At 38.1% G+C, this 26,777-nt stretch overlaps 1 protein-coding gene across 6 annotated transcripts; it reads right to left on the reverse strand.

Annotated features, from left to right (window-relative positions):
* Positions 1-120: 120 nt before the first annotated feature.
* Positions 121-26,515, reverse strand: ap1b1 (adaptor related protein complex 1 subunit beta 1). 6 transcript variants are annotated; one of them, XM_026212567.1, is made up of 24 exons: positions 26,414-26,515; positions 24,226-24,286; positions 23,822-23,927; positions 23,539-23,674; positions 20,494-20,739; positions 19,984-20,174; positions 19,417-19,638; positions 19,151-19,271; positions 18,353-18,448; positions 18,019-18,134; positions 17,574-17,739; positions 17,158-17,256; positions 14,959-15,218; positions 14,612-14,810; positions 14,116-14,136; positions 12,588-12,617; positions 12,241-12,384; positions 11,738-11,883; positions 11,067-11,196; positions 8,774-8,858; positions 8,325-8,411; positions 7,075-7,229; positions 5,974-5,982; positions 121-1,615 (listed from the first exon to the last, which is right to left on the reverse strand). In XM_026212567.1, exons 2-24 carry the CDS (start codon positions 24,260-24,262, stop codon positions 1,541-1,543), a joined length of 2,877 nt encoding a protein of 958 aa, XP_026068352.1. In that variant the 5' UTR covers positions 24,263-24,286; positions 26,414-26,515; the 3' UTR covers positions 121-1,540. The 6 variants fall into 6 exon arrangements, with proteins under 6 accessions (XP_026068352.1, XP_026068353.1, XP_026068348.1 ...); XM_026212568.1 differs by having other exon boundaries at positions 26,386-26,488; XM_026212563.1 differs by lacking the exon at positions 26,414-26,515 and adding an exon at positions 26,164-26,309.
* Positions 26,516-26,777: the final 262 nt, after the last annotated feature.

The raw sequence follows: 26,777 nt of genomic DNA on the forward strand, positions 1-26,777 counted from the left end.
ATGAACTATTGAAATATAATAACTAACGTTTTGCTAATGGATTATACATTTCTGAAGCACTTTTTGGACAGTCCATGTTTTTTTTAAATATTATCTAGGCCAGAATAAATACACTTTAAATCAATGGGTAATATACTTTTTTAATTTCTATAACAGATGCATTCATGACAGAATCCAACAAAAAGTAAAGCTAATTTAGTTGCTGCACTTCTCCTTGTAGTCACCCCTACGACTAAACCCACAGAATATACCACGCATATAGAATCAACAAACTATGATTAAAAGAAAAACAATAATCAATATTTTTTAGGAACTTCTAAGTGTACACACATCATTGTGTGTGCCAGGTCAGCAGTGTTTTGCCCAGTGGTATTTCACATTAAGCTTGAAAGAGGTCTGTCCACCTTGTCAACATCGTTTAAAAGAACTAAACCTTTCATGGTCATGTAAGATTAACTACATTTCCCTGTCCAGTAAAGAATGAGAGAAGAAACATGTTCAGTAAAGTTATTTTGCAAAGCAGGAGACTTCAGGTGCATCGCATTCAGTGTGATTTAAGAGATATTCATTGCATAAAGAATATCAATTTCTGCAGGATGATCTTTAGGAGTCAAGTCTCCCTCACAGATCCAACGGTTTATCAACACACACACTAAATTAACAACCCACCCAAATATATGGACATGTACATAGTCATTAGGGGGAATAAGGGAGGAGGAACCGAACATGCAGCATGTTACATCTCCAACTCGCACACAACTGATACACGGCACACTAAAGACAGTAGTAACTAAAAATAAACCCAGCTTAATAGCAAAACATGACTGCAAACTTAGTCATCACCAAATACAGAGATATTTTGAAGACAGAGAAAAAGTTTACTCAGCAATTGTGTAGTGCTTCTGGATAAACACACAGCATTCCACCTAAATGACTGAGGAAAGACCAGAGAGAGCTTTAATAAAACAGAACCAAAAATAAATCAAGATTTGAACGGTTTGTGTGAATACAAACCCAGCGACCCACTGTCTGATTATTAAGACTGAATTAAAAACAGCGGTATTGAAAGGTTTCTCTCAAATGATGTAAACACACCCTTTCTACAACTGGATGGATGATGAATACAGGCTGGTCTAAAACTCCAAGATCATCTGTGTGTGATGCTTGACCTCCAAGAGGGGGAAAAACAATCACCCAGGATAATCAGTGAAGCAATCATGTAGTACAGGAATGAAATTGGCTGAGTAGAACACCCGCACATATGTGAATTAAAGATGATATCTTTATATTGTGTGTGTGTGTTGTATTTTACAGTTACTGTATTATTTTAAAGACTGCAGGATGGAAACCGGTGGGATAAAGAAGGGTGTTTGGAATGGACAAAATAATGAAGAAAAATTCCTTGGGATTCAGTCAATGCTGAAAGCACAGTCTGAGGGAAATGCAGGACAGCAGGGGTTCTTTCTCTGACTGGTCCGGTCAAGTTTCAGTCACCCAAACGATGCCTGGGAACTGCGGTTTCCTGTTGGTTTCCCCCACTTCAGTTCTTCAGCACCAACTCATAGCACTGGAACACAAACGGAGACACCTCTGGCGCTCTGCACTTTATCGACAACTGAGGAAGAAACCGAGAAAGAGAGATTAGAAGAAAATACAGACACACTTGCAAGTATCAATTTAAATTTCATAAAATTGTTAAGTGTAGATTTGAGGGCATGCTAAGAAAATTAAGACATTTCAAAATGGAGAAAAAGTAGGTGAGAGAAAATAAACATTAGTAATGCTGAAAGCCTGCCAACACATTAATACAATATAAATCTCCTTCACTGTGCCAAGAGCACAAAATTACAAACACTGCCATGAAGAATATCAAAGCACGCTTAAACTTTATGACTAACACTTCCAATTTTTGCCTTATTATTAGCTGAAGAAAAGGTTCTTACATTCATTTCTAATCTGAAAGCACAACATGACTTGCACCAGGCATATATACACAATTTCACTGTTCACACGTTTGGGGTCAAGTAAGGCATTAACTTAATCAAAAGTAACAATAAAGCCATTTATAATGTTACAAAAATGTATATGAAATAAATGTTGTTCTTTTGAACTTCACAAAAACCTGAAAAAAATGCATCATGGTTTTTTTAAAAAAGTATTACGAAGCATAACGATTTACAATAAATATTTCTTGAGCACCAAATGAGCATATTAGAATGATTTCAGATCATGTGACACTGAAGACTGGAGAAATGACTGCCGAAATAAATTGCATTTAAAAAAAAATTTAAAATAGAAAATGGTTCATAAACTAATATTTCACCGGATTACTGTTTCATTATATTATATTTATTATACATGTGACCCTGGACCACAAAACCAGTCATTTATAAATCATCTGAAAGCTGAATAAGCTTTCAATTGATGCATGTTTTTTTGGGATAGGACAATATTTGGCTGTGATACAATTATTTGAACACCTGGAATCTGAGGGTTCAAAAAAATAAAAAAATAAACATCAATATACTGAGAAAATCACCTTTAAATGTTGTCAAATTAAGTTCTTAGCAATGCATATTACTAACCAAAAATTTGGTTTTGATGATTAAACAGTAGGATATTTACAAAATATCTTCATGGAACATGATCTTTACTTAATATCCTAATGATTTTTGGCAGAAAAGAAAAATCAATAATTTTGACCCATACAATGTTTTTTTGGCTATTGCTAAAAATATACCCTAGGTACTTAAGACTGGTTTTGTGGTCCAGCGTCACATATTCTGGATCAAATACAGGCAGCCTCTGTGAAAACACAAGATGTAAAACATCCAAACATCTGTATGGTGTTGAATATTTCTGGCTCTACCCTTTTGAGAAACTATTTAAACGAACCACCTGTAGCAAATTCATAAGCAAGCTGTGTTCACTTGCTGTGAGCCGCATAAAAAGCTGTTCCTCCTAAAAGGATCTCATGTGGTACTAACAGAGTAATAGACAAACCAATGCAGACTAATGCCAGAGGAGCAACTGCGCTTGGAGAGGTCGACATGAGTAGAGACCTCCATCTACTGAAACACCTGCCTCCTCTTTAGTCAAGAGACTTGAGGCTTCTCACGGACCAATCATACAGAGGACAATCAGACAGCCTGTGGGTACTGCACAACAGGACATCAGAAGTGTGAAAGGGAAAGAGATGAGTGTGAGGGAGAGATCAGTGGCACAATGTATTCCTCCCAAACCCAAGAGTTCTCTCTGGGCTTCTATGAGATCTCACTGCAGCGACTGTGAGGCTCTCACTAGTCAAAAGAAAGAACACAGTGACTATACACACCGAGCTGGTTAGAGATGACTAAAATACTGTGTTCACCAAGAATGACTGAACACATTTCCAATAATGAGCATTTGTATGTGTTTGTTTCAAGGTAAAAATGCTTTATAGTAGAATAGAATCACAGCCAAGCAGAATATATTAGTTGATTCAATTAATGCAAACTGATTTAAATATAAGGAAAACAGGCATGATAATGTATTAAGAAATCATTAAAAGTAAAGTTTATTGCAGTTTATTACAAAATAATAATTCGTTAAAGTTTAGGAAGATAAAGATTTCTACTGTTTTTGGAAGAAGTCTCTTATGCTCAAGAAGTCAGCATTTATTTAAATGCACAGTAACATTAACGCTGTGAAATATTATTGCAATATATCATTGCAATGTAATTTAAACTGCAATATTCCTGTGATGGCAAAGCTGAATTTTTAGCAGCCATAACTCATCTTCAGTGTCACATGAGCCTTCAGAAATCAATTTAATACGCTGATTTGCTGCACAATAAATATTTCTTATGATAAATGTAAACATTTGTGCTGCTTAATATTTTTTGTGGAAGCAGTGATTTCTTTTTCAGGACTTTTTTTACTACCGGTAATTGAAAGTAAAGTTCTACGGCATTTATTTGAAATAGAAAGCTTTTATACATTGTTTTGTACATCTGCCTTGATGAATATTAGAAGTATCCACATGGAAAAAAAATTCTAAAAAATATTTATATATATATTTATATATATATATATATATATATATATATATATATATATATATATATATATATATATATATATATATATATATATATATATATATATATATAAAAATTTAATGTATATGTTAATGTATATGTTAATGTAATATATATAAAATGTAATTTTTATATATATAAATGTAAAATCTATATATATAAATAAATGAACATGCAATATACTGTACAAAGAATTAAATAAAAATAAAGTTCAATACACAGCTTGGGGAATGATTAAAGATCATTCAACTCCTCACAATTAAATTTAGACAGGTAAATTAGTTGAATGATTTGCTGAGATCATCTAAGAATGAGGTGGCATGTCCTTATCAATCAAAAGCCAGCCTGCTCCCCTTCAAGATTTGGAGGATTTAGTGTTCGCTTCATGCAGAATGTAGTGGGTGCACAAATGCACATAGACGCAATGACACTGGTGCCAACTTTCTTTGCGGCATCAGTTTCCTGTACGCAGAGGCGTTTTATTAACAGTTACATTGTTCTATAATTTGACTGGAGATACTGCACAGGTGGGTGGTGGGCATGAACCACAGAACGAAGGAAGAGTAAATGGTGTGACTCTAAGACTTGGAGATATAGCAGCGGGTTGCGACAATAGGGAAGAATGTAATCAAAGCGCAAATGAAAACAGACGAGATGGTGGGATGACAGGAAGAGTGGAAGTAGCGGGGTGCTGCAGGAAGGTTTGCAGAGGAATGCTTTAACAGATCCATGCCATCAGACGCTCGCATCGTTTAAAGGGAAATCGGGCCGTGCCATTGGATGCCTGGTTGCCATAGGGACGACGAAAAGTGACAAATTGTAGAGCTTCGGAGCTAATGGAAAGATGCTAGATATTTAGAGAAAACAACATATCACAACAGTTCACAGTATAGCCACACTGCCACCTTTTTCGATCCTTTGAGACAAATATTGTTTATATGATACAACAAACAGCCAGGAACAAAACAACATGACTCATGGAGCACGCGTCGGAGCTGTGAATAACAGTTCTGCCTCTTAAAACGGCTGTTAGGATGTGAGGAGAGCGATGGAAGATTAGCAGACTCGTACAGATGTGTTGTGCACCAGTGTTTCCTTCAGGAATTTGTGCCTCGTCAGCCAATAACTTACAGTTTAAGTGCGCGAATCAAATTTTTGGACAAATTTAGTTTATTCAATAAAAGATTTGTCTTGTTTGTAAAAATAGTTTTAAATGATTCTGGAAAAGAAGCGAGTCATGTATTAATGATTCAGACAATACTGGTCGAGTTCGTTTTTGTGTGCAGTCAGGAAAATAACTTGTTTTCTTGCCATAATATTGCAGCAATCCATCTTATCCCATCACATTTAATTCAGACCGCCAGCTCATATCTCAGATAAAATATAATTTTGTGGTGGCGGTGTAGATTTTACAGCGGATTTCTTGATTGAGCTTGAAAGCACTACAGGAAACACTGGTGTGTGTGTGTATAGGAGAGCGAGTCTTGTGCACATTAAAAGCACATGCCGTGAATCGACGGGTTTCTTGCTGAAGAGCAACTCTTTTAATGAAGGCTATTCAATTTCATTATTCCTGGAATGAAATTTGGAAAATAATTCTGTGCACACAACCTCTGTATCTTCCTATAATATCATGCATTTCTTTTATGACATACTGTAGGACTAGAAAATATAACTTCAAGCTTTCTACACATTTCCTCGTGTGGTTCGCTTGATCCTTCAAAACAGTTGCTCTTATATGAGGTCACATAGCTGTGACATTCACTGTTATTACAGACATTCGTTTCAATGGACTGTGTACTGTCGATAGAAGGAAGTCAAAGAAAAAAGGCAGGAAGATGTAAAAGATAAGACGTTTAGTTTAAGATTATTTTGGGGCGGAAAAACACCCAACCTCCATTTCCTGCATTGTGATGTCATCAAAGGTGAGTGCAGATATGAGCAAACCCATAGGGAGAAAAATACAATAGAATCAAACATCATAAATAATAACATTTGTCACTTAGACAATAAGATGTGATAGAGGATACATGAGTGCATGGCACATATTAAAGTGCATGGCTTAAATTAAGCACTCAGTAGGGACTAGATCCCTTTGATTTGATTAATGTTATGTTAGATAATAGATTATGTAACATATATAGTGTCTTCTGTAAAGAGGACGGGATTTGTGCACGTATTGCTTTAAAGAAAAATAATGATACACCAATTTGTACGTGACTCAAGAAAGGCGTCACATCGTGGTGGGAATGATATAATAAATGTGCATGCAATGATGAAAACAGCTGAATATGCTGATTAACTATAATTGTATAATATATTAATAATTCAATTCTCTCTGGGATGCATAGAGGGAAAGGAGCGTGCTGGCGTACACAATTCTAGGTGCAATTGAGATCTGAGAGAATAATTGGTGCCCTACAATTGTAAAGCATGATTCATGTGGGAAATGTGAAAGGGAACACGAGGGAGAAGAAACAAACATAATGGCAAATCCCACAAAACCAAAGGCCTGACAAGGAGGATTGACATCTTTTCTTGACAATCTTCTTTCCTTATCTTCACCCAACTAGGATTTGCCAAATACTCTTTCTCTCTGAACACAATGGCTGGGTCTCCAACCTAGCATGCAGCCTGACTAGACAGCATTTTTTTTTTTGACTCTGAGGCAGCTGTAATGTCAGTAAAATGCTATCTAGGCATGCAGCTCAGTAGGCTTTAAGGAGGTGTTTGCTCTTCCCAGCAGACCTTTGCCCTTTTACCCGCTTCTTCTCTCATGCATGCACACAAACACACAGATCTTGCTCCCACATGACTCACTAGGAAATAACAGGAGAGCCGTACTCTCTCTCAGCAGAGAACACTCTCTCTCTCTCTCTCATGCAGCTGTTACTGTCTCCTCTTGTCTTTATTGATCTATGTGTGTTTGAGTGGTACTTTGCTAGTCTCTTCACATCCACTACAACATCCTCCATGTCTCTTTGTTGCCATTTACCGTGTAGTTGGGGTTGCCGGTCTGTATGCGCATTTCTGCCAGCACCCAAATGCCGTTGGTGAGTTTGACAGACAGGTACAGCATGTCCTGCCCCTCCACTGTTCTCTTGGCTATGGTGAAGATATTACTGCCTTGCAGCTTGTTGCTGGCCGCGTCTGAGAGAGAGAGAAGTTACTCATTAACAAAACACACACACACACACACATAGCAGTTTTCTGAAGACAAGTTGAACCTGAGTGAGTCTCTATGGCAACTCTGTGGCAAATGTGTATTTATACATGCTGACATATGAACCATTCAGTAATTAGTCTGATTTAAAAGAAAAGTTAGCTCAAAAATAACCAATTTTCAACTTCAAATTCTTCATGTCTAAGTTGCCTATTTTTTCATAGAATAAAAGCACTGATCTGCACTTCAAAGAGTAAATAAAAAGTTAATTTGACACACTAATTTATACGTCACATGGATTCACCATATCACTAAAAAGAACCATCTCAGAAGATCATTTTGTGAATCAGAATTATTAAATGTTTTTTTAAAGATGACTTAAGTTTATTTGATCAAAAACATTTAAATTCAGTATTCTTTTATGAACAAATGTTCAAAACAAAGAGAAAAATAAATAAATGAAAGAAATAAATTGATGAGTTACACAAATTGGAGTTGTTTCTTTACAATCTAATGTATTTATTTTTTGCTGCTCTGACTTTCTCATCATAGTCATTTAATTGCAAGTTCAAATTTTGCTGACATTAAAATATTTTGCTTTGGCACAGGATATTTATATTTAACAATGCAGCAACACCTATATTAAAATGCCAAGCCAAATGGAAAGAAGAGAAGTCAAAAAAAAAAAAAAAAAAAAAAGAGCAGTGAAGACACCCACAGTGCATTCATTAGCAATATTACTGAGAGTGTGTGCATGTTCATGCCAGTGTGATTCACAATTATTTTATGCAAACAGTCATGCGGAAGAGGATTATTCCCTAAAAACCTGCCACGAGTTAATTACACCCAGACATGCCACCCGATCAGCACTCTTCAGAGACAGAACGCAACAGGACAGTGTGTTCTTTTAAAAGACAGAACGAGTCACAGTCAATATAATACAAAGCACTGAGAAGAGTACAGCACTTTCCTCCATCCCATCTTTGCTGATTTGTTTCATTTCCTCCATTTCAATCATTCTCATCTTCCTCCACACACTTTACCCAAATCACTTCTGCACAGCACACGTTTATTCCTGTTACCTGAGTTGAGGTGGATGTCTTTGATTTGGAACAGTGCCTCGTTGTCATTTGGAATGTCCTTCCAGGTGGCCAGGAACACCTGACGTTCTGAGAAGCAGAGGGACAAAAGGATAAGGAAAATGACTTTTTGCTTCGGACACAGCTACTGTGCATTTGTGTGATATCCTGCAGAGACTGAACTCCATTTAAGAGACTCCTTGGGGAAGCCATTTATGCACAAGCAGTCTCTCTCACACTCACACGTCTCCACATAAACACCATCATCTTTTGTTACACACTCAATTGGACACAGATCTCAGTCATGCACAAGTCATGAGTCAAAACTTAAAAACAATAGCCAAACAAAACCTGAGAACACACACACCAAAAAAATTAAATATGGATTGATGTCACAATCACCTTACGTCCAAGGACGCAGGCAGTGATTAAGGGTGCACACAAACACTCACCCATCTTTCCATCCTCTACAAAGATCATGCTGATGGGATATTGGCAGCTGAAGTAGAACACATCGATGTTATTCTTCACAGCTACCTGCAGCATCGACAAAGAGAGAAAACACATTACGACATTGTGGCTGTGGACAAGGCTCTCACACCCTGTTAAAAGCAGACAGAATTCAGTTCATAAATGCAGCCAAAATAAATGGACCTCTCTTTCTTCAGCACTTTCAAAGAATGGCACGCACACACACACACACACACACACACACACACAGACAGACCAAAGAATAGTAGGGAAATATGGTCCTTTGATCATCTCTTTCTTTGACATTTTGCTTCTATCTCGCTCTTCATTCTTTTGTTTAAGACCCTCTGTGGCTTTGCAAAGGTTGGGTTCAGCTCCTGCGCGTGGAGTTCATGTTTGCACGCCAGTGTGTGAACTTCAAACATGCATGAATGCCTCAAAGGCAAACTCTCTACGAGGATAGAAGATGCCAACTGACAGTTCGAGAAAACAGAGCGAGTGTATGTGTCCTGGACAAGCATACTCAAAAACACCTGTCCTAAACAATCAGATATACAGTAAACATAGTAAACATATTTCACCTGAGTGATTGTCTATATTATTTCTATTGTAAAATGTTACAAGATAAGGTTTCTTGCCGTAAAAATCTAGCATTTATTTGCATGAATTTTAAAGAAATACAAAAAGTAAGTCGAAAAAGTGCTTTACAACTTTGTTTTAACATTTTGTGAATTAGTAAGTTTCCAGCTTTAAAAAAAAAACAAAAAAACACCACACTTTTATCTGATTATGGCTGTAAATCTTCTGAGAGCATTAAGGATTGAAAGCTTTTCTAAAAGCTGACAGCAGGTGCACAGCATCCATCAGAATAGAGACTACACAGCCTCAGAGAGGGACAGGCAGTCCCACACAGACATCCAGACATGCTACACTCTGAATTATTCATTAAGCAAAACCGCTCGGAGCTGCTACACTATAGAACCATCAAGCAAAATAATATGAAGAAAAACCAAAGTACTAATTAATGTGAAACCAGAAATCAAACTTTCCATTTTGTGTAATTGTCAGGAATTGAACCAAACATGACGTGTTAGAACTGGTTTCTCTACAGTATCATAATGACAATGAGTCAAGCTACAGAATAAATAAATAAATAATTCCTTTCATTCAGTGTATGAGTAACATTCACTTCCTGTGATGCCACTGCAATGAATAACTGATCTATTATTGGCAGCCACGTGTGAAATTAATAATGCCACAAGCCTCTCTGGGAATGGAAGTAGTATCAGCTGTTGTAATCCATGCCTGCAAAGACTGGAAACGCATGGTAAGCCAAAGCACGTCCAGATCAAATACACGTGCAGAAGCTGTGAGCTGCCTGATATCCAGACATATTGTTGTTACAACAGTTTCATGTTGCCTTCTATGATTCCCAGCGACAAATCCCATAATTATTATCATACAGCTCCCTTAAACCCCTGCTGATGACTTCAATGATAAGCACAGAGCAGAAAGTGAAAGAGACACATTTATGATTGACCATTTAATGGCAGTCGAACATGTGCATCCTGAACACGACGCTCACTAATCTCTCTCTCTCCAGGAAAGCTTAACACATGCATTTAATTTGAAAATGGCATTAGATAAAACCTGGAGGGCTCTATAAAATCTTCATATTAAACACAATCTTCTTTTAATCTCCTTTAGGGCTCTAAAATAGACAAAATTAGATCTTATATTTTTGCATTTGCTTCACCCAACCAAAACAGTACCTGAAGCTTAACACAATCTTGTCCTGGTTTAATTACTACCAATTAGTGGTTGCACTGTTCCATAATAACTATACCTTCCTACTGTAGTCTGTGGGATTTGTGTTTTTTTCCCAGTGCAGTCGTTGGAGAGCACTGTGAATGATTCCACAGAGAGATAATCAGGCACAGCTAATTCAGATCTATTACTGTACTGCTGCAGACCTGATTAAAAGATGACAGAAACTGACATGCAGTGAGAGGAGGAGAAAGATAGAAAAGAGTACAAACAGACAAGGGAGAACCACTAATGATGATTTTTTTTTTTTTTTTTTTTTTTTACTGAATCTCTTCTGAGAAGTTGCATCCCTTGGTAACCACCCACACTTAATGTCTATAGTATGGTCTCTGGAGTGGCTTTTCTAATAAATGCTCATCTGGGGCATGATTTATTGCTTTACAGCAGAACGCTCAATTCATGCTGCACGTGAATTATGATGCTACAGAAATGCGAGGGATACTTTACCTGCAGATTGTTGAGAGGTTCCATCTTCATGACAGGGCCGCTCGTGCTGAGAGGGAGACTGACGTCAATGGTCTGATTGGGGCTCAGAGGAGTCAGAACCTGCAGAGGGCCAGCAGGGGCGAGACCGAAACTACAGAAAAACAGAGAAACAGTTTAGACTAGTGATGCAACAATTTTTTTACTGCCTGCAATCTGTACATTTGTTGCACATTTACAGAGAGAGGGACCTTATAGGAACAAGAACATCACAAAGACTTAGATGTGTGCACTTTTAAGAGGGCAGGCTACTAACCATTCACAACAGCCTAGCATTGTGGCTTGAGATTTGTGTGAGAAAGTACCATTCTATAAATCTATACATATATAAGAATATGACTTTTGTTACCCTTGTATTAGTCAAAGATCTAAATAGAATAGATTACAACAATCTGCTTTACTAAACAAGCAGTCATTTCTTAGACAGAAGTCCTCAATTGATATGAACACAATTTAAGTCTCTTTAAACATCAGCATGTCCTTGAATGATCCCACTGACAAAATGCTATAAATGAATGGAACGTCTTCTAGGCATGCCTCCAAACTGATTAACAATCAAAGAAGATGCCACAGAGAGAACAGCAAAACCTTGAAGAGACCTCCAAAACCGTCTCCCGTTCTGCCACTGGACTCACCTGTTCCTGTTGAACTGAATGGCGAAGTCAGTCATAACGCTCATGGCTTTGTTGGTAAGAGACAGATCCATCTGAATGATCCCACCACGTCGGGCAAATGTCCCAGAAATCTCCAGCCCTTTAGCTTTCATTGCCGGTAACCACACCTGAACCCACGGATAAACAGGTTAAGAGTGTGGGGGAAGAAAGAGATTAAGGCGGACACACACAGGACGTCTCAATGTTTCTGTACAAATGCACCAGATAGATGCTTTTGGCCCCTGCATTGCACCTTGCAGTTTTTTTAAGCATATCATTCTATGAGAGTTGCATTTTAAAGCCTTTTTTAAGATCTGCATTGTGTTGGACTGAAAACCACAGCACGTTTCATGTGCACACCCACTAAGAGTCCAGGAAACGCTGACGCATTACAAATTGACTAAAGAAAGCAGGGAAACTGCTTATAAAGGACTTCTGAATAACCAAAGTTATTGATTCAGAGTACTGATTGATTCTATACTTACAGTTTTAGGAGCAACGTAGGATCCTGTTGGCATGCCAACACCTCCACTGAGGTCAAAAAGGTCTCCTAATCCACCTCCAACAGCAGGGGCTCCGCCGAGAGCAGCAGGCATGGCTGCTGGGGCCACCCCCAAACCACCACCCATCTGAGCACAGGGAGACAAGTATTACAACTTTTCTAGACTGCTACAAGACTGTCAGGAAAAAGACAAATTAACTTTGATAAAAGACGTGGAGGAGGAATTTAACAGCCCTCTGATTAAGGAAGGGAAACCCCTCTGTTGATGCTAATACTCCTCCAATGAAGCACATTCATCAAAGTCTAGATGAACTTTGCTGAAAAGCTTACCGAAGGGCTTCCGCCGATGTCTCCTCCCAGCTGGGAACAGAAAGGACAAAAAGTGAGTGTTAGGATCAGTAGGAAGAAAAGATGCGGATAATTATGAACAGGTTGATGAAGGGGGAACTAGCTCAGTGGGTGGAAACAAGTCAATGAGCTGCTAAGGAAGTTGGGAGACATTCTATGGACTTAAATCTTTTTACTCTCAACTAGGGATGGGCAATATGAAATGTCAGTCAATAAAGGTTTTGTTTATATCGCAGCATGTTAATATATCTGCACAGGAAAGCTTAAAGTTAAGATGTTAAAGTGATACAGAAAAAATATACTATACATGGGTGACCCAAGTTTGCATCTCACAAAGTGCTTTCCCAGTCCCATCCCCAACACTTTCTCCTCTGCCATTTCCTGTCTCATCCGTACAGTTTATCTAATAAAGCCAAAAAAGCTTGGTGAGTATCCACAAAAATAGTCAGCTCGGTCTTAAATGATTTTAAAACACTGGGAAAGAAATCAGATGCATATCAACATACTGGATCTTTATAATGAAGTTTTAGAGTGACAGCAGTTTAACATACCTGCTGCTGTCTATAAATATCATACATAGCAAAAGACTATGCAGTGCTTTATTTTTCATTGATTGCTCTTTTTAAATATTTCTTACTTAATTACTTAAATGCACCTGACAAAAATGATTGCATTTATGTTGTTTACATTTGCATACTTGTTCTTATATTTAATAACAAAGCCAAAATAACAAAAATCACACACATACAGACACATAAATATATATATATTGAAATGATTGGGACAATAACTGACTCATATCATGAAAGCAAATTTTGTCATATCGCCCACCCCTACTTTCAACATTAAACGTTTTGTATGAGATGTGGCTACTACTACCGCTACAAACTCAAACTCTGAAACAAAGAGGAGGAAAGGTGCTCTTATGGTTCCTTCATACTGATCTGAGAGCAGTTTATGTTGGGCAACAGGGACTAGTCTAAGATCAGTACAGAGGAACAAATTAAGGATGAACTCAAAAGGTGAGAACACCCACACAGACCTCTCTCTCATTATAATCAGAAGATGGCTGGGGAGACTGCACCTCTGTCCTGTGGGAAACCCCCGGCTGATACAGGAATGAGAAATGGATGAAATGTTTCCAAAGGAGGAAAGCAGAAGAAATGAGGGGAATGAGGCTGGGGATTTCTAAAATGCTACAAACATTCATGAACTTTACAGTGGCTAAAAATACTGACATTACTTCCCTAAAAATAACATGTGGTTGCATCAAGCCCAGGACAGTTCATACAAGGTGTGTTATGACAAAGCAAATATCTTGTAGATATTTTACTAATGTTGACACTAGTTCCAAGTGGTTGTAAATACAAATGTTGGGGGTGTAAATGTACATGGCCCTCTGCTGGTGTGAGGAGTACATCGAATACTCATACTAACTGATCCGCAATTTAGACTAATGAAATGGCATGATATGAAAGTGTCTGCTTCCTCTTTCACTTAGTTGAATTACCGTATCTGATTCATCGCCCATCTGCAAGTGTAGCGTAAGGATAAAAGAGAGAGGGGAAAAGAGTCAAAAGAAGAGAAAGAGAAGACCGGAGGGGAAATGCAGGCAAGGAAAGTTAACTGTAATTATGCAAGACCATCTGTGATTTCTCAACAGACACAATTGCACTGGTTAAGAGAGTTTTGATGTGTGTTTAAGGAGGAGGAGGCTTATCTGGGATTAGATGATCTTGATTTAGCATAGTAGGTCCGGATCCTGCTGTTCAGGACAATGCTAACTCAAAATACATGTCCTACAACGTGTGTGAGCTGGACAACTGACAACGACATTACCAAAAGCCTTGCATGCCTGGGTATACGCACACACAGATTGTTAAAGGAACAGATGGGTATTTTCATTCTAATAATTACACTGTTTTTCCATTTAAATTAATCTAATTGCACCACAAAGGGGTTATTATGTGTATAGCAGAGCGAGAGGCGGCGGGAGATGAACACACCAGACTATCCAGACCTCCCCCCAGCAGGTCCATGGCTCCCATCTGCATTGAGGGCTGCACTGAAGGGACAGTGGCAGTGGGTGGAGCCAGATCCAGGTTCAGCAGGTCACCCAGGAGATCTCCTTGTGATGGAATGACGGCAGGTGGAGCTTCAGAAGGTCCAGACAGGCCAACATCAGGGCTCTCGGCACTTTCCCCACTGAGAGAGAGAAATTATCACATTAGAATTTTTTTGTTGTTGTTAATAATTATAAAAAGACATTAAAACACTTATTATTATTGCAAACATTTATTTTGCTATTCTATTTATAAAGTAATAGAAGAAAAGAATATAAGCAGAGACTCACGAGCCAGCACGAGCAGTAAGTTTCTTGTGCTGAACGCCACGGCTGCCCTCCACGAAAGCACTGGGAGGTTTGTGGTAGACTGAGGCCAGAGTACCAATGTGGCAGATAAGCTCCTCCAGGAGGGTGGGCTCAATCAGGTCCGTCTCCTCTGATATCAGAGGCTTCTCGGCCAGCACCACCTCTTTTGCTGCCACAGGGTCAGTGGAGAGTAGACGCCAGTAGATGTAGCCGCGGTCACGGAGGTCAGGATTATCAGAATCCTGCAAGGTTCAAGAGAACAAAATACAGGGAAAGTGAGATTGACCAATAGCGAACCTAAGGGAATCATACACCGTTTATGATGCGAGAGGAAAGAAGAGAAAATGAGAAGACTGGTTCTTTCCACAAACCCTCAAGGACAGAGTCTTGTGTAAATAATGCAAAACTCCTTTGAGCACCAATTCATCTGTGTGATAAGATCAAGTGGTACGCCAGCAGCACCCAGAGCAAAACAGTTGTGAGAGAATTAGATCTTGAGGCCATAAAACGGCACCTGGGATAAAGGAGGACATTTGGTATTCTGACAGAACCCTGGCGGTGAGTACAGCCTGTGGCAATGAACCTCAAAGTTAATAATGACAAGATTCAATCTCAGATCCCAGTCTGACAGCACAAGCTCATGGCTTCTCTGAATATTAATGAGAGCTCACACAAATACATGCTCTGTTATACAATGTTCGCATATTGTTTACAAGCTGTTTGTTGATATATTTCTGCAGTTGATTTTGTGATGAATCTTACAAAATTTGACTTACATATTAAAATAAACACAACACAAGGCTTACTGCAGTTATTGGATGGAGTCATGAGTCACACTACAAAACAATATTTAGTGAGGCTTTGTTCACACTGTAGGGTATCAGAGTGAATCAGAAAAATTAAGATACGGTCACATTGGTGTTTAAAAAACCCAAAGAGCCAAATTCCACAAAGAGGTCCATAACAACAAGACAATGCATAGACCTGTCCGCGATACCCTAGTGCCAGCCAGTCTGAACAGGCAATTTTGGGGCAAATATAAGTTAGAACATTTCCTATCAATCAATACTTGTCAAACATATTATATACTTGTTATAGAAATCATGTCCAAATTAAACTCTGTAAGAGCAGGAAAACCTGGACAATGTGACTGATAAGATAACGTGCTGATTTATGTATTGGGAGGAGAAATATATCAAAAACACGAGCTAAGACAATACCTAATTTGTCAAGACACCATTTGGGATATATCCAACAGCCCAGTTTAAAACTCACAGCACCATACAATTTTGCTTTTAGCTTTTTTCATTTTAGCTCTTAGCTACGCTTTTAGCCACTGCTTTTTGCTCTTAGCCATGTTTTTTGCATTCTTCAAGCACCATTCTAGCATGCTTCAGTCTGCACGCCCGCTGCTACTTAGTCACAGTTTTTTTTTTCTGTTGAGAGTTCGTGTTCTGAGTTAAGTTTTGCTGCAAAGTGCTTCTCTGACTGCACCTGCCTCCAAACATCAACCAGCCACTGACTCTGCACCATTGATCAGCCAACACTTCACTTCGAATGACCACTGAACTTCCAGCCAATCAGCAACCTTGAGAAACCCCTTTCTGCAATGATGAGAACAAAGGGAACCCCCTACACAGGCAATGCAAGTACCTACAGATTCTCGCTGAAATGGTGCATTTGATATCAATTTTAACCTCATTGAGAAACTCAATGCGAGGGTTTATTAAAATGATTGATGGTTGTTCAGGTCTATGCAATTGCACATTTTGCTATAAACTTTCTATTTCACATTTTTATTATCTTCAACTCATGCTTTCCTTGCTTTCTCTCACTGGCCGTTAATCAGTGATTTTGTCCAAATTACCTATAACATCAAAAATAATTCAGTTTGAGCTAAACTGACCTATTTCTCTTGCAACACATCAGAGAAAACAGAAGAAAAGAAAACAGAACAGATTGAAAGAGTTTTGGAATTGCTATTGATTCATTAAATGGAGATTGATTTAAATTATTTAATGATTAGTCAAACATGTCTCATTTGTCAAGCAAGCAAGTTTGTGCTGCATCCATCTGAAATGAATGGATGTGTGTTTTTGAAGGTGTGAGCAAATATAAGTGTAGATTCATTTTCTCACTGTAATATGAGTGCTTTGACAAGCGCCCGTGTGAGTATCTCACCTGTGTGGCGAGACTGAGCACTTGTTGCACCAGCTCCTGGGTCTCAGTGGGTTTCTTCAGGAACAACTTCACAATAGCTGTCAGCAACTGCAGTTGCACCTGAAAGAGAAGCGTGAAAAACATTAACACAAGGACAAATCCTGTAACATGATTTTCCAAGAGACAAGTTCATGCGAGTTCATTACAGTATTCACTAGGGTAGTCTGGTATTATTGTTATGGTACCAAAATTTCAGTAGTCATTAGCACTTCCAGTGAGAGAGACCAATTTCGATACCACAGCAAAAAATCATCCTGTTACACTGTTGTAGTTTTTCTTCATGTACACTGAAGCAAAGTAACTCACTGCATGCATATCACAAGTCTGCTGTACTTATTACAGCATTTTTAATAAAGAAATTTAAAAAGGCACTTCACCTGTGTGCTCTCATCATGAAAGCCTTCCAGGAAGCTCTCCAGCAGCTCGTCTGCATTGTCAATCCTTTCTGCGTACTCTCCCACAATCCAGATCATGGCTGCCCGTGCCTCAGGCTCATCCAGAGAGTCCAGGTTCTCACACAGAGTGGCAATCACACTCTCATATCTGAAAATACATTAAAAAAAAAAAAGCACCAATGAAGCAGCGAAATGAAAGTGGGGTAGGAGGCTCGGTTCAATGATTCCTTATTGAATTCTTTAACACATTTTACTGTGAAAGGCATGGCTGAACAGAGACTGTGTCAGGACAATGAACCTCTAACACCTGGATCGTAAACCTTAGCCAAACAAAATAGGATGCAATTTATAAAGAGGAAGAGAAACAGCTTAATGCCAAAGAGGTCAGGGACAGGGGAAACCACACAAGAAGCACAGAAAAACCTACTTGTTGGGGTACTTGCGGAAGATGTCCTTGATGACCACAATGGCTTCCTGCACCACATAATTGACCTTGGTCTGAATGAGGTCGAGCAGTGTGCTGACACAACGCTCTGCTGATTGCTGCAACAAAGACAGGAGGGACAGAAAAACAGATAAGCTCATCTGCTAAAGCATAAATTGTATAATCAGTTAACTAATGAAGCAGTTGGCTTTTGTTTCACATCAGGTTCACATCAGGTTGAATCCTTTCATTAGTAGTGGTGAACTTTACAATTAAAATTAACACTCATTAGGCTGTCAGTGTTAATTAAATCCTAATCAGGGTCACGCCAGCTCACCTCTACTTTAATTGCACAGCGACCAATGGCTCGTACAGCTTTACGCACAAAGTCCACATCCACTTCAGTGGCATATTCCTTCAGCTCAGCCAACACCTACACCACCCAAACACACAGAAATTGAACACAGACTCTCATAAGCATACATTTTAAATGTTAATGTGATATACAGTGGGTTCCAAAAGTGAGTGATGTTAATATATGGGACTAAAAAGAGATCTAAACATGGAAACAACAGTTTTGGGATATCTAAAAAAATACATAAAAATACACAAAACAACAATAATGAAATTTATGAAGGATATTATAAAACGCATGTATTAGTAGTAATAACATTTACTGCCATTTCAGCTTTATAGACGCAGATAAAAAATTCAATAAACAAAACAATCAAATAATGAAATAAGAAAGGCCAAACAAATTTGTAAGTAAAAAAATAATACATCATTTAATTATGTTCCCTCTTTGTCATTACAAAAATCATTGTCTTATTACATAAAAAAATGGGCAGACCAAAAATATACATTGCTGCTGTCATTAAATTAAAAAAAAAAAAAAGAGGAAAAAAATAATAATACTTAGACATTGTGAAACTCATGTTGATTTGTGGTTTAATGTTTTTTTTTTTGTTTTTTTTTACAAAAATGCAAAACAGATGTTTTTTCACTAGTAGTATAAGACTTTTGGATCCCACTTTATTCTGGGTGGAGTCACAGAAAAATAATAGACATAGATGATCAGGCAGAGATCATGTTTTACATTAGTGAAGTGTGGTGGTGTGGGTGCGGTTTCATTCACCTGAGCAATGTTGGCCTGAGACGCCAGGCGGATCATGATATCCAGCTTCTCCAGCTTGACATAGATTGGGTCATTATATTTCACAAAGAAAACCTTCATCTCATGTTTTAGAATTTCAGGGCTGGTAGAAACATGAAATAACAAAAACACTTATATAAAAAGAGAAATATATAATAAAGTTATATAAATGCAATATAATTATTTGTGAATGAACTTTGATCATCACTTCATATAAACTCATTTATTTTCCACAGCTCTGCACCTACCGCTTCTGTACGATGAGGTTAATGTTCCTCAAGGCAACATACTGCAGTTCAGGTTCAGCTGAGAGCAGCGTGACCAGAGGAGGAGCAAGCTTCTTCAGAAGAGTGCCGTAATAGTCTAGATCTTTAGGAAGCATTTCCATGAACTTCATAAGAACCTTCACGGCAGACAGAACCACGGCAGAGTTAGCATGGGACAGCCGTGGAGTTACACGCTCACAGATACTGTGGGAGGAGAGAGAGAGACATGTTTCAACAAGGCAGAGAAAAAAAAACCGAATCTTTAAAGGCTAAACATACTGGGCAGTTTAAAAATGCCTGAATTATGGCTGGTAGAAATATATACTGGTTTTCCAAACTGCAATCTACATTTGAACAATTCGATACTGATTCTTAAAATGCAACAATGATTCAAAGCCAACTCTGATCTAATTACATTCAATTCAGGTAATCAATGCAGATACTAGGTGACATACTAGATACAGCTTTATTAGTCAAGCTAGCATCTAGACTTCATTAGAGAATCTGTGTCCAGCACACAGGAGTGATGAAATAACATTGCCTTCTGACCTCTGTGACTCGCGGTCATCACGGGGCATGTAGTTGGCTAGGCAGTCGAGGATGAAGATCTGGCCCCACTCGGTGCACTCATTAAGGGCTGTCAGGAGCTTATTAATCGTCTGAGGGTTCAGGTCCAGCAGGTTGCTGTTAGGATGAGACTCCGCTATCTCGGACAGAGCCGCTACTGCATTTGCCACCACCTAATGGAGAAAGAAACGCAGCATTAAACTCAATACAGTGATAGTGTGTGTGATGGGTCTTGAGTTTCGCACAACAATAGCATGTAATGACACACCATGGAGACTAAGAGATCTAAATGGGCACTGGCAAGTCCACGGATGCCCTTTAAACAAACATAAGTGTGTGGGCAAGTGAATTAGCAGGAGTACAGATGCACTCAGGGATATTTAAGTTTGGAATACTGTAAGCATCTAACCAGGATTTTATGTTCCTTTCACGTTAATTATTTATTTTCGATTGGTTTTATCTTATTTGGCTATTTGGGTTATAATGCCTCACCATGGGGTTGGAGTCGGAGATCAGGTCTTTCAGAGTGTCCAGGAAGCCCTGGTCTTCCACCAGCTGGGCGTTAATGTCATGCAGCTTGGCAACACAAACTGCAGCAGTCTTCCTTACGTAAGGGTCTTCATCTTTCAGACACTTTCTTAGAGGTTCACACAGGTACTCTGTGATCTTGTCCACTCGGATGCAGCCCATGGTGCGCACAGCCAGTGCACGGATCAGAGGGTTGGGGTCCTCACAGTCCTACAGGAGAAACACATCACAACAAACATTAAGCCTAAAATACAGACACTGTCAAAAAAAATACATTTTGTGAGAAAAAAGATTCACAAATAAACATTCAAATATAAACACATTTACTGCTGGATTCTATGATGAATGCAAAGTTCAAAATAACAGCATTTCTTTTTATATAAACTTCTTTGTAACATTATAAATGTCTCTACTACCACTTTTGATCAATTTGTTGTATGTATATGTATTAAATATGAATGTGTACAAAAATACATATATACAAGCTATAAACTGTGTAAGTTATAGAAAATATAATTTGCAAAGAATAAAAACAATGACAGTCAATGGAAAAAGTCTCCATCATGAAAAAAAAACAAACAAACAAAAAAGAAAAACTCCAAATTTGCTACTGAGAAGCATAATTTAAAAACTAGCAATGAAAAAAGGCTATTGAGAAAAATAAATAAATATAATTAATTTCAATTGCAGGGACAAGCACTCCAAAGGCAAAATGAGGAGATAAGTATGGCATGGAGCAACAGACCAAATGGAACAATTAGTAATAAAAGCAATTTTAGGATGATTGTAACTGAAATGGCTGAAAAGTCATAAATACAACCACTAGATATATATGAACAAATGGCGTATCACTTTTGACCAACAAGTGGCGCTGTAATCAAATGATTTTGGTGTGTTCTGTGTGAGGTGACAATGGCATACACAAAGTGTTTTGTCATTATGTAAAAGCTTTGAAGAGATATAGCCTTAGAGTCATTTTGGCTCTGTGCCTAAATTTTGTAGCAGCGCAGTACGAAAATGGTTTTATCTCTAGACACGAAATCCATAACACTTTGTCAGCACAGTCTGAAGATGATTTGATTCGATTTTGGTGAAAATCGGACCTAGGCTTGAGGAGTTTGAAAAAGTAGGTTTATAGCATAACTCAAAATGGCCGACAGGCAGTTTGGATTTGCTAAGGGAAAATTGGTATTTCTGTTGTCAGCATAAGCCAGGGAATAGTTTGAGACCAGTTTCATTGCAATAGTATAATACATCAAAAGCTATTAGCATTGTTGTAAATTTCATTATAATAAATTAATGGTTTATTACTCTTGACCAAAGGTGGCACTGTTACCAAATTGATGTGGCATGGTCAATGTGAGGTGACAATGGCACATACAAAGTTTGGTGCAAATACGTCAAAGCTTTGTAGAGATACAGCCTCAGATGCATTTTGGCATCTTAACCAGCAAATTCATTGATGCTCCAAACAAAAACCGTTTCGTATATTGATACCAAATTCATAACTTTTTGCCAGCATGGTCTGAAGATGATCAGAGTCAAATTTTGTGAAAATTGGACTTACAGTCTAGGAGGAGTTCGAAAAAGTATGTTTTCAATATGAATCAAAATGGTGGACAGGAAGTTCAGCCAATTCTGGAAGAATTGGCATCGAAGTTCTCAGCATAATGCAAGGAATCTAACAACATCAGTCTCATTACAATATTATAATGTATGCAAAGTCATTAGCATTTTCATAAATTGCATTATAACTTTTGCACCCATACTTCTTGAATGAATACCAATTTTCTTAATAAAGTCTAAGCGTTCTTAAACTATTGAATTTTTTTTCCTAAATTCAAAATGGCAGACATTGAAACATTTGGTATGGTTCGACTCGACATGATGCACCGTATCTAAAGAGACCAGTTTTGTGATTTTTGGCCAATCCATTCAGAAGTTATAAGCACCACTAGGGGGCACTGTGCCATAACACTGCAGGTAGTCTCAGGTCATGTTTATTATAACTCACAGCAAGTTTGGTCTCAATACGCCAAACTGCTGTGGAGATATAGCCTCATCCATTTTTACGTGCTTTTAGTAGAATTCCTTTGTGCGTTATTCGAGAAAGGTGGTACAAATCAACTTGAATTCCCTAACTTCTTGCCAGCATGGTCTGAAGATGATCTGAGCCAATTTTGGTGAGAATCAGACAAACCGTTTAGGACGAGTTCAAAAAGTAAGTTTTATGAACAATAAAAAAAATAGCCAAAAATCTAAACTTTGGGATTTTTTTAATTTTCGTGTTCATTCGACTCTGCATGAGCCAAGGATTCAGAGGAAAATTTTCATTTTGTGCCTTATGGTTCAAAGGTTATTAGCATAAAGAAAATGAAACGTATGAAGAGTTGAAGACGCCAAACATGCTGTGATTAATGTTGAGACTGTCCTCTATCAATGTGCCAAATTTCACCACTTTCCAGCAAGCCCTTCTATTGGCTGCCATAGACTTACGGCAGAAGAAGAAGAATATCACGCTAATGGATACAATAGGTGCCTAAGCACCTTCAGTTTGTAGCACCATCAACAGAGACCCTGAGGAACCTGTAAACTTTTTGCTGTGTTTTCTAATTTGCTGTGATGGGCCTTACTGCCTACTTGCTTGAGTCTTCATCTAGTTAGTTGCTTCAGTAATGTGTCTCTCGTTCCATTCTCAGGTGTGTGGGAAGCCAGCAAAAACACATTAGTGCTGATGGAGTGTCTGCCATGCAGACTGTACAATCCTATAAAGACGGACTATTGTAGAACTCAGAGTTGAGAGTTTTTCTGCTGCTGCCAGGCTTATGTCATGGCTTTTAAGAACAGTTCACAGTCCAGAGTAGGAATTTCATCTGTCTAAACTTCAGAGCATTTTTCCATTTGTTTTGCATTGAATAGTAAATTAATACCTCAATCTATATCTACTGCCAGTGCAAATTGTATGATAAAATATTAAAAATACTATCGGTTGTTTTGTCTGAACTGTACCTTCACAAAGGTGTTGACTGCCATAATGGCCATGTCCGGCTGGCTCTTGGCATAATTCATCAAGTACAGATAGACCAGCTTCTTCAGTTCCAGATTATCCGTCTGCATGCAGTTCACAACATCAGGAAACAGAGCACTGGAAACAAAAATATTAAGATCAGAACTCCATAAGCTCATGCTGTACCAATGGAAACAGAGGATGGATGACATATAAAGTAGCATATTAAACAGTGAGCCATTCATATAAACGTTTCATACTTGACTGCAAAAAGGCTTGTCTTACCTGACATCTTTTCCCACTGTCATAGAAGCAATGACCTTCTTCACTGCCTCCTTCTTCTTCTCTTTCTTATCACTGTTGAGCTCTGCCTTCAGCTCAAAGATCTCCCCTAAACAGTCCGACACACAAGAATTTATGAATCTTAGATCACAACTACAGCATGAAAATAATGTGCAGACAGCCAGTATTAGAGGAGTTGTTTAGCTTATGTAATAAAAGAGAAGATAATTCTGTGTAATGTGTTTTTTCGTGGCTTTGACCAAGTATTGTGTGCAGCTCTATTTGCAGTTAAAATACTGTGTGGTCTGGCACAACTTGATGATCTGCATTTGCCAGAACAAACACAGTAAGTGACTAAATCTCTTTAACACTATGTTATACTAATCCCAAAAAGGAAAGCATCAGACCTTTCTTGGTAGTGGTGAAGTATTTGGAGTCTGTCATCTTGGATCCCAAGCCGCGGTTCTCCTGCAGAAGAGAAGGAAGATTCCTAAGCCCATAAGAAAAGTGTGGAAGAGAATAAAGGAAGGTAGGATACCGAAAAAGTGCAAGCACAGAGGGATAAGAGGAAGTCAAGTCCCTGTCCTGCTGATACCTTCCCTGATGTTTCTTACAGATTGTGGAGTGGGGAAAAGTTGCACAAAAACACATTGTTAAGGCTTGATATTCTCTTTGAGTCAGCAAATTATATTCTTTATGTGCAGTGACTGCCCTCTCATGCTCTCTAAATGTGCTGTGAAGAGTTTCCCGTTTCCTGTTATTGAACATCAGACTCTCACCATCACCTGAAAGGTCTTTTAAGAGGAAGAGAAACCTTGGGATACAAAAGTATTTTATTTGATTCAGCTGACTTGAAAACATATTTTTTATTTATACACTACCGTTCAAAAGTCTGGGGTCACTAAGAATTTGTAATGCTTTAAAAAAAAGTCTCCTATGAGTATCAAAGATCCATTTATTTGGTTAAAAACAGTAAAAATGTTATAGTGTGAAATATTTATCTTTTTTATTTTCTATTGTTTTCTATTGTAATTGTATGCAATTCATTTCAGCAGACGTTACTCCAGTCTTCAGTGTCACATGATCCTTCAGAAATCTATATTTTAATTATTATTTTCAATGTTGGAAAAACATGTCACATTTACAGCCTTCCATCTTCCTCAATGGCTAACAACACAAAGCATTTTTTTATTCTTGCAGTTACAAAAAAGAAGCTGCAGAATTATGATCTGTGCGCCTGAATGCCTCGTGTAACCCTGCTGACCACTTCCATTCAAACTGTATTATGATCATACATGAAACGGCACCTGTCTGTTAATGTTCACACCTGTCTAAATGGCCCTTGAAAAAAGAATGACAATACTGACACAGTAAGGCAACATTACCAGTCCACTAACTCTCCAAATGCATAAATCATTAATCAAGGACTGCTGTGGTATTTCATTACCAAACATACCATATTACTATATTATCATTACACCCCTTTAAAAAAAAACAGCACCATGTTAAGTAATGTTTGCAATACTAATTTATAATCATTATCAATTTAGTAAAACAATAACAATACACATTTGACAGTATTTAGACGGAAGGCATTTACAGTTTAAGGCTAGAAGGTTTCTATTTTAAACATATACTGTTATTCTGCACATTCTATTCAGGAAAAAAAATGCATCATGTTTTCCACCACATTATTAAGCAAATAATTTTTACATTATTTAAAAAAGAAGAAGAAAGAATTATATGGCAGTGAAGCATGAAGTAAAAGCTGCTGAAAATTCTGCTTTGCCATCACTTGAATTAATTTTAAAACATATAAAATTGAATTTTTTTACTATATTTTTTGTTTTCAATCTAATGCATTTTCAATGGTAGAGCCAAAGGCCGTAGTATTTCAAAGCTGAAAACGCTGGCAGGCACATAAAGTAATAAACAAGAAAATATGGAACAGTACACCTCTTGCACCCGGACGGGTTCCCTTTAAAGAAGATTAATCTCTCTCGTCAACCCGTGAGGCGGCGTCCAGCTAATATCAGTGAAGTAAGTTACAGATAAAGTAACTGTCAACTGTCAGAGAGCTGACGGACTCCACTGAAAGACAGTTAACGTGATGCAGCGCTTGATCTTAAACGAATAACGTTAACGCTACCAATAACCGTAACATCACAACAACAACAACTGGTTAAATATATACGTGGCGCAGCGGTGACTGCAGCAGGTGACAGCCTCACTAGGTAAACCCACAGAGCTAACTAGCATAACCCTTTTTTTTAAACTAATTTTCAATTCCGAATTATCCACGGGTCTTTCTTCTAATCCTAAAAGCGAACTGGTCCTTCACTCACACAAAGCTGACTTGCCCACTCCATTTTTGGCGGATGAATGAACCTGCTCGCGGAGACGTAGACAGCCGATGGTGTGCTAGCTGAATGCTAACGGCTAAAGCTTCATGACCTTCTTAATCAGGGTTTATGGTAGCGCAGTTAAGCCTTTAATCTAGCGGACTGTATTACTGTCCAACCACGCAGCGCACAAAGCCACAGATAAGTGGAAATGAAACACCGTACCTCAGTCAAACCGAGAAATGCTCCTTACCGAAGTGAAGAGTGAGTGTGTACTAGTCGGCCTTCTTCCTTCCCTCCCACCTTACATGTTTTGTCATCGTCATATGATTCACACTTCCGTCTTCCGCCTTCATTGAGGGGAGTTTTCATCTCATGTTACACAGTGCTGAATGCCCTAACATTACTGTAAAATAATAATCGGTTTTCAATTTGTATTCATTTAAACATACTAAGAGATTTTATGTTATAGTTATGTCAGAATCCAATACAGAATAACCTAATTTGCGATTTATATTCTATTGGAAATAGCTAAAGTTTCTATAGATTATTGAGTGTTGCATCATCACATAACTATATCATAACAAAATCATCGTTAATTAATGTCTTATTTACGT

The sequence above is a fragment of the Carassius auratus genome, chromosome 30, assembly GCF_003368295.1.
Source record: "Carassius auratus strain Wakin chromosome 30, ASM336829v1, whole genome shotgun sequence".
NCBI classification, from domain to species: Eukaryota; Metazoa; Chordata; class Actinopteri; order Cypriniformes; family Cyprinidae; genus Carassius; species Carassius auratus.

Excerpts from the sequence above, each read along its gene's own strand:
- ap1b1 (XM_026212563.1), bottom strand. The coding sequence starts at position 26,187 with ATGGAGTGGGCAAGTCAGCTTTGT. Across the intron at positions 17,740-18,018 it reads TTCCGCAAGTACCCCAACAA|ATATGAGAGTGTGATTGCCA; the intron begins GTAGGTTTTTCT and ends ATGTATTTTCAG. Across the intron at positions 11,197-11,737 it reads ATTCAGTTCAACAGGAACAG|TTTCGGTCTCGCCCCTGCTG; the intron begins GTGAGTCCAGTG and ends GTTTTTCTGTAG.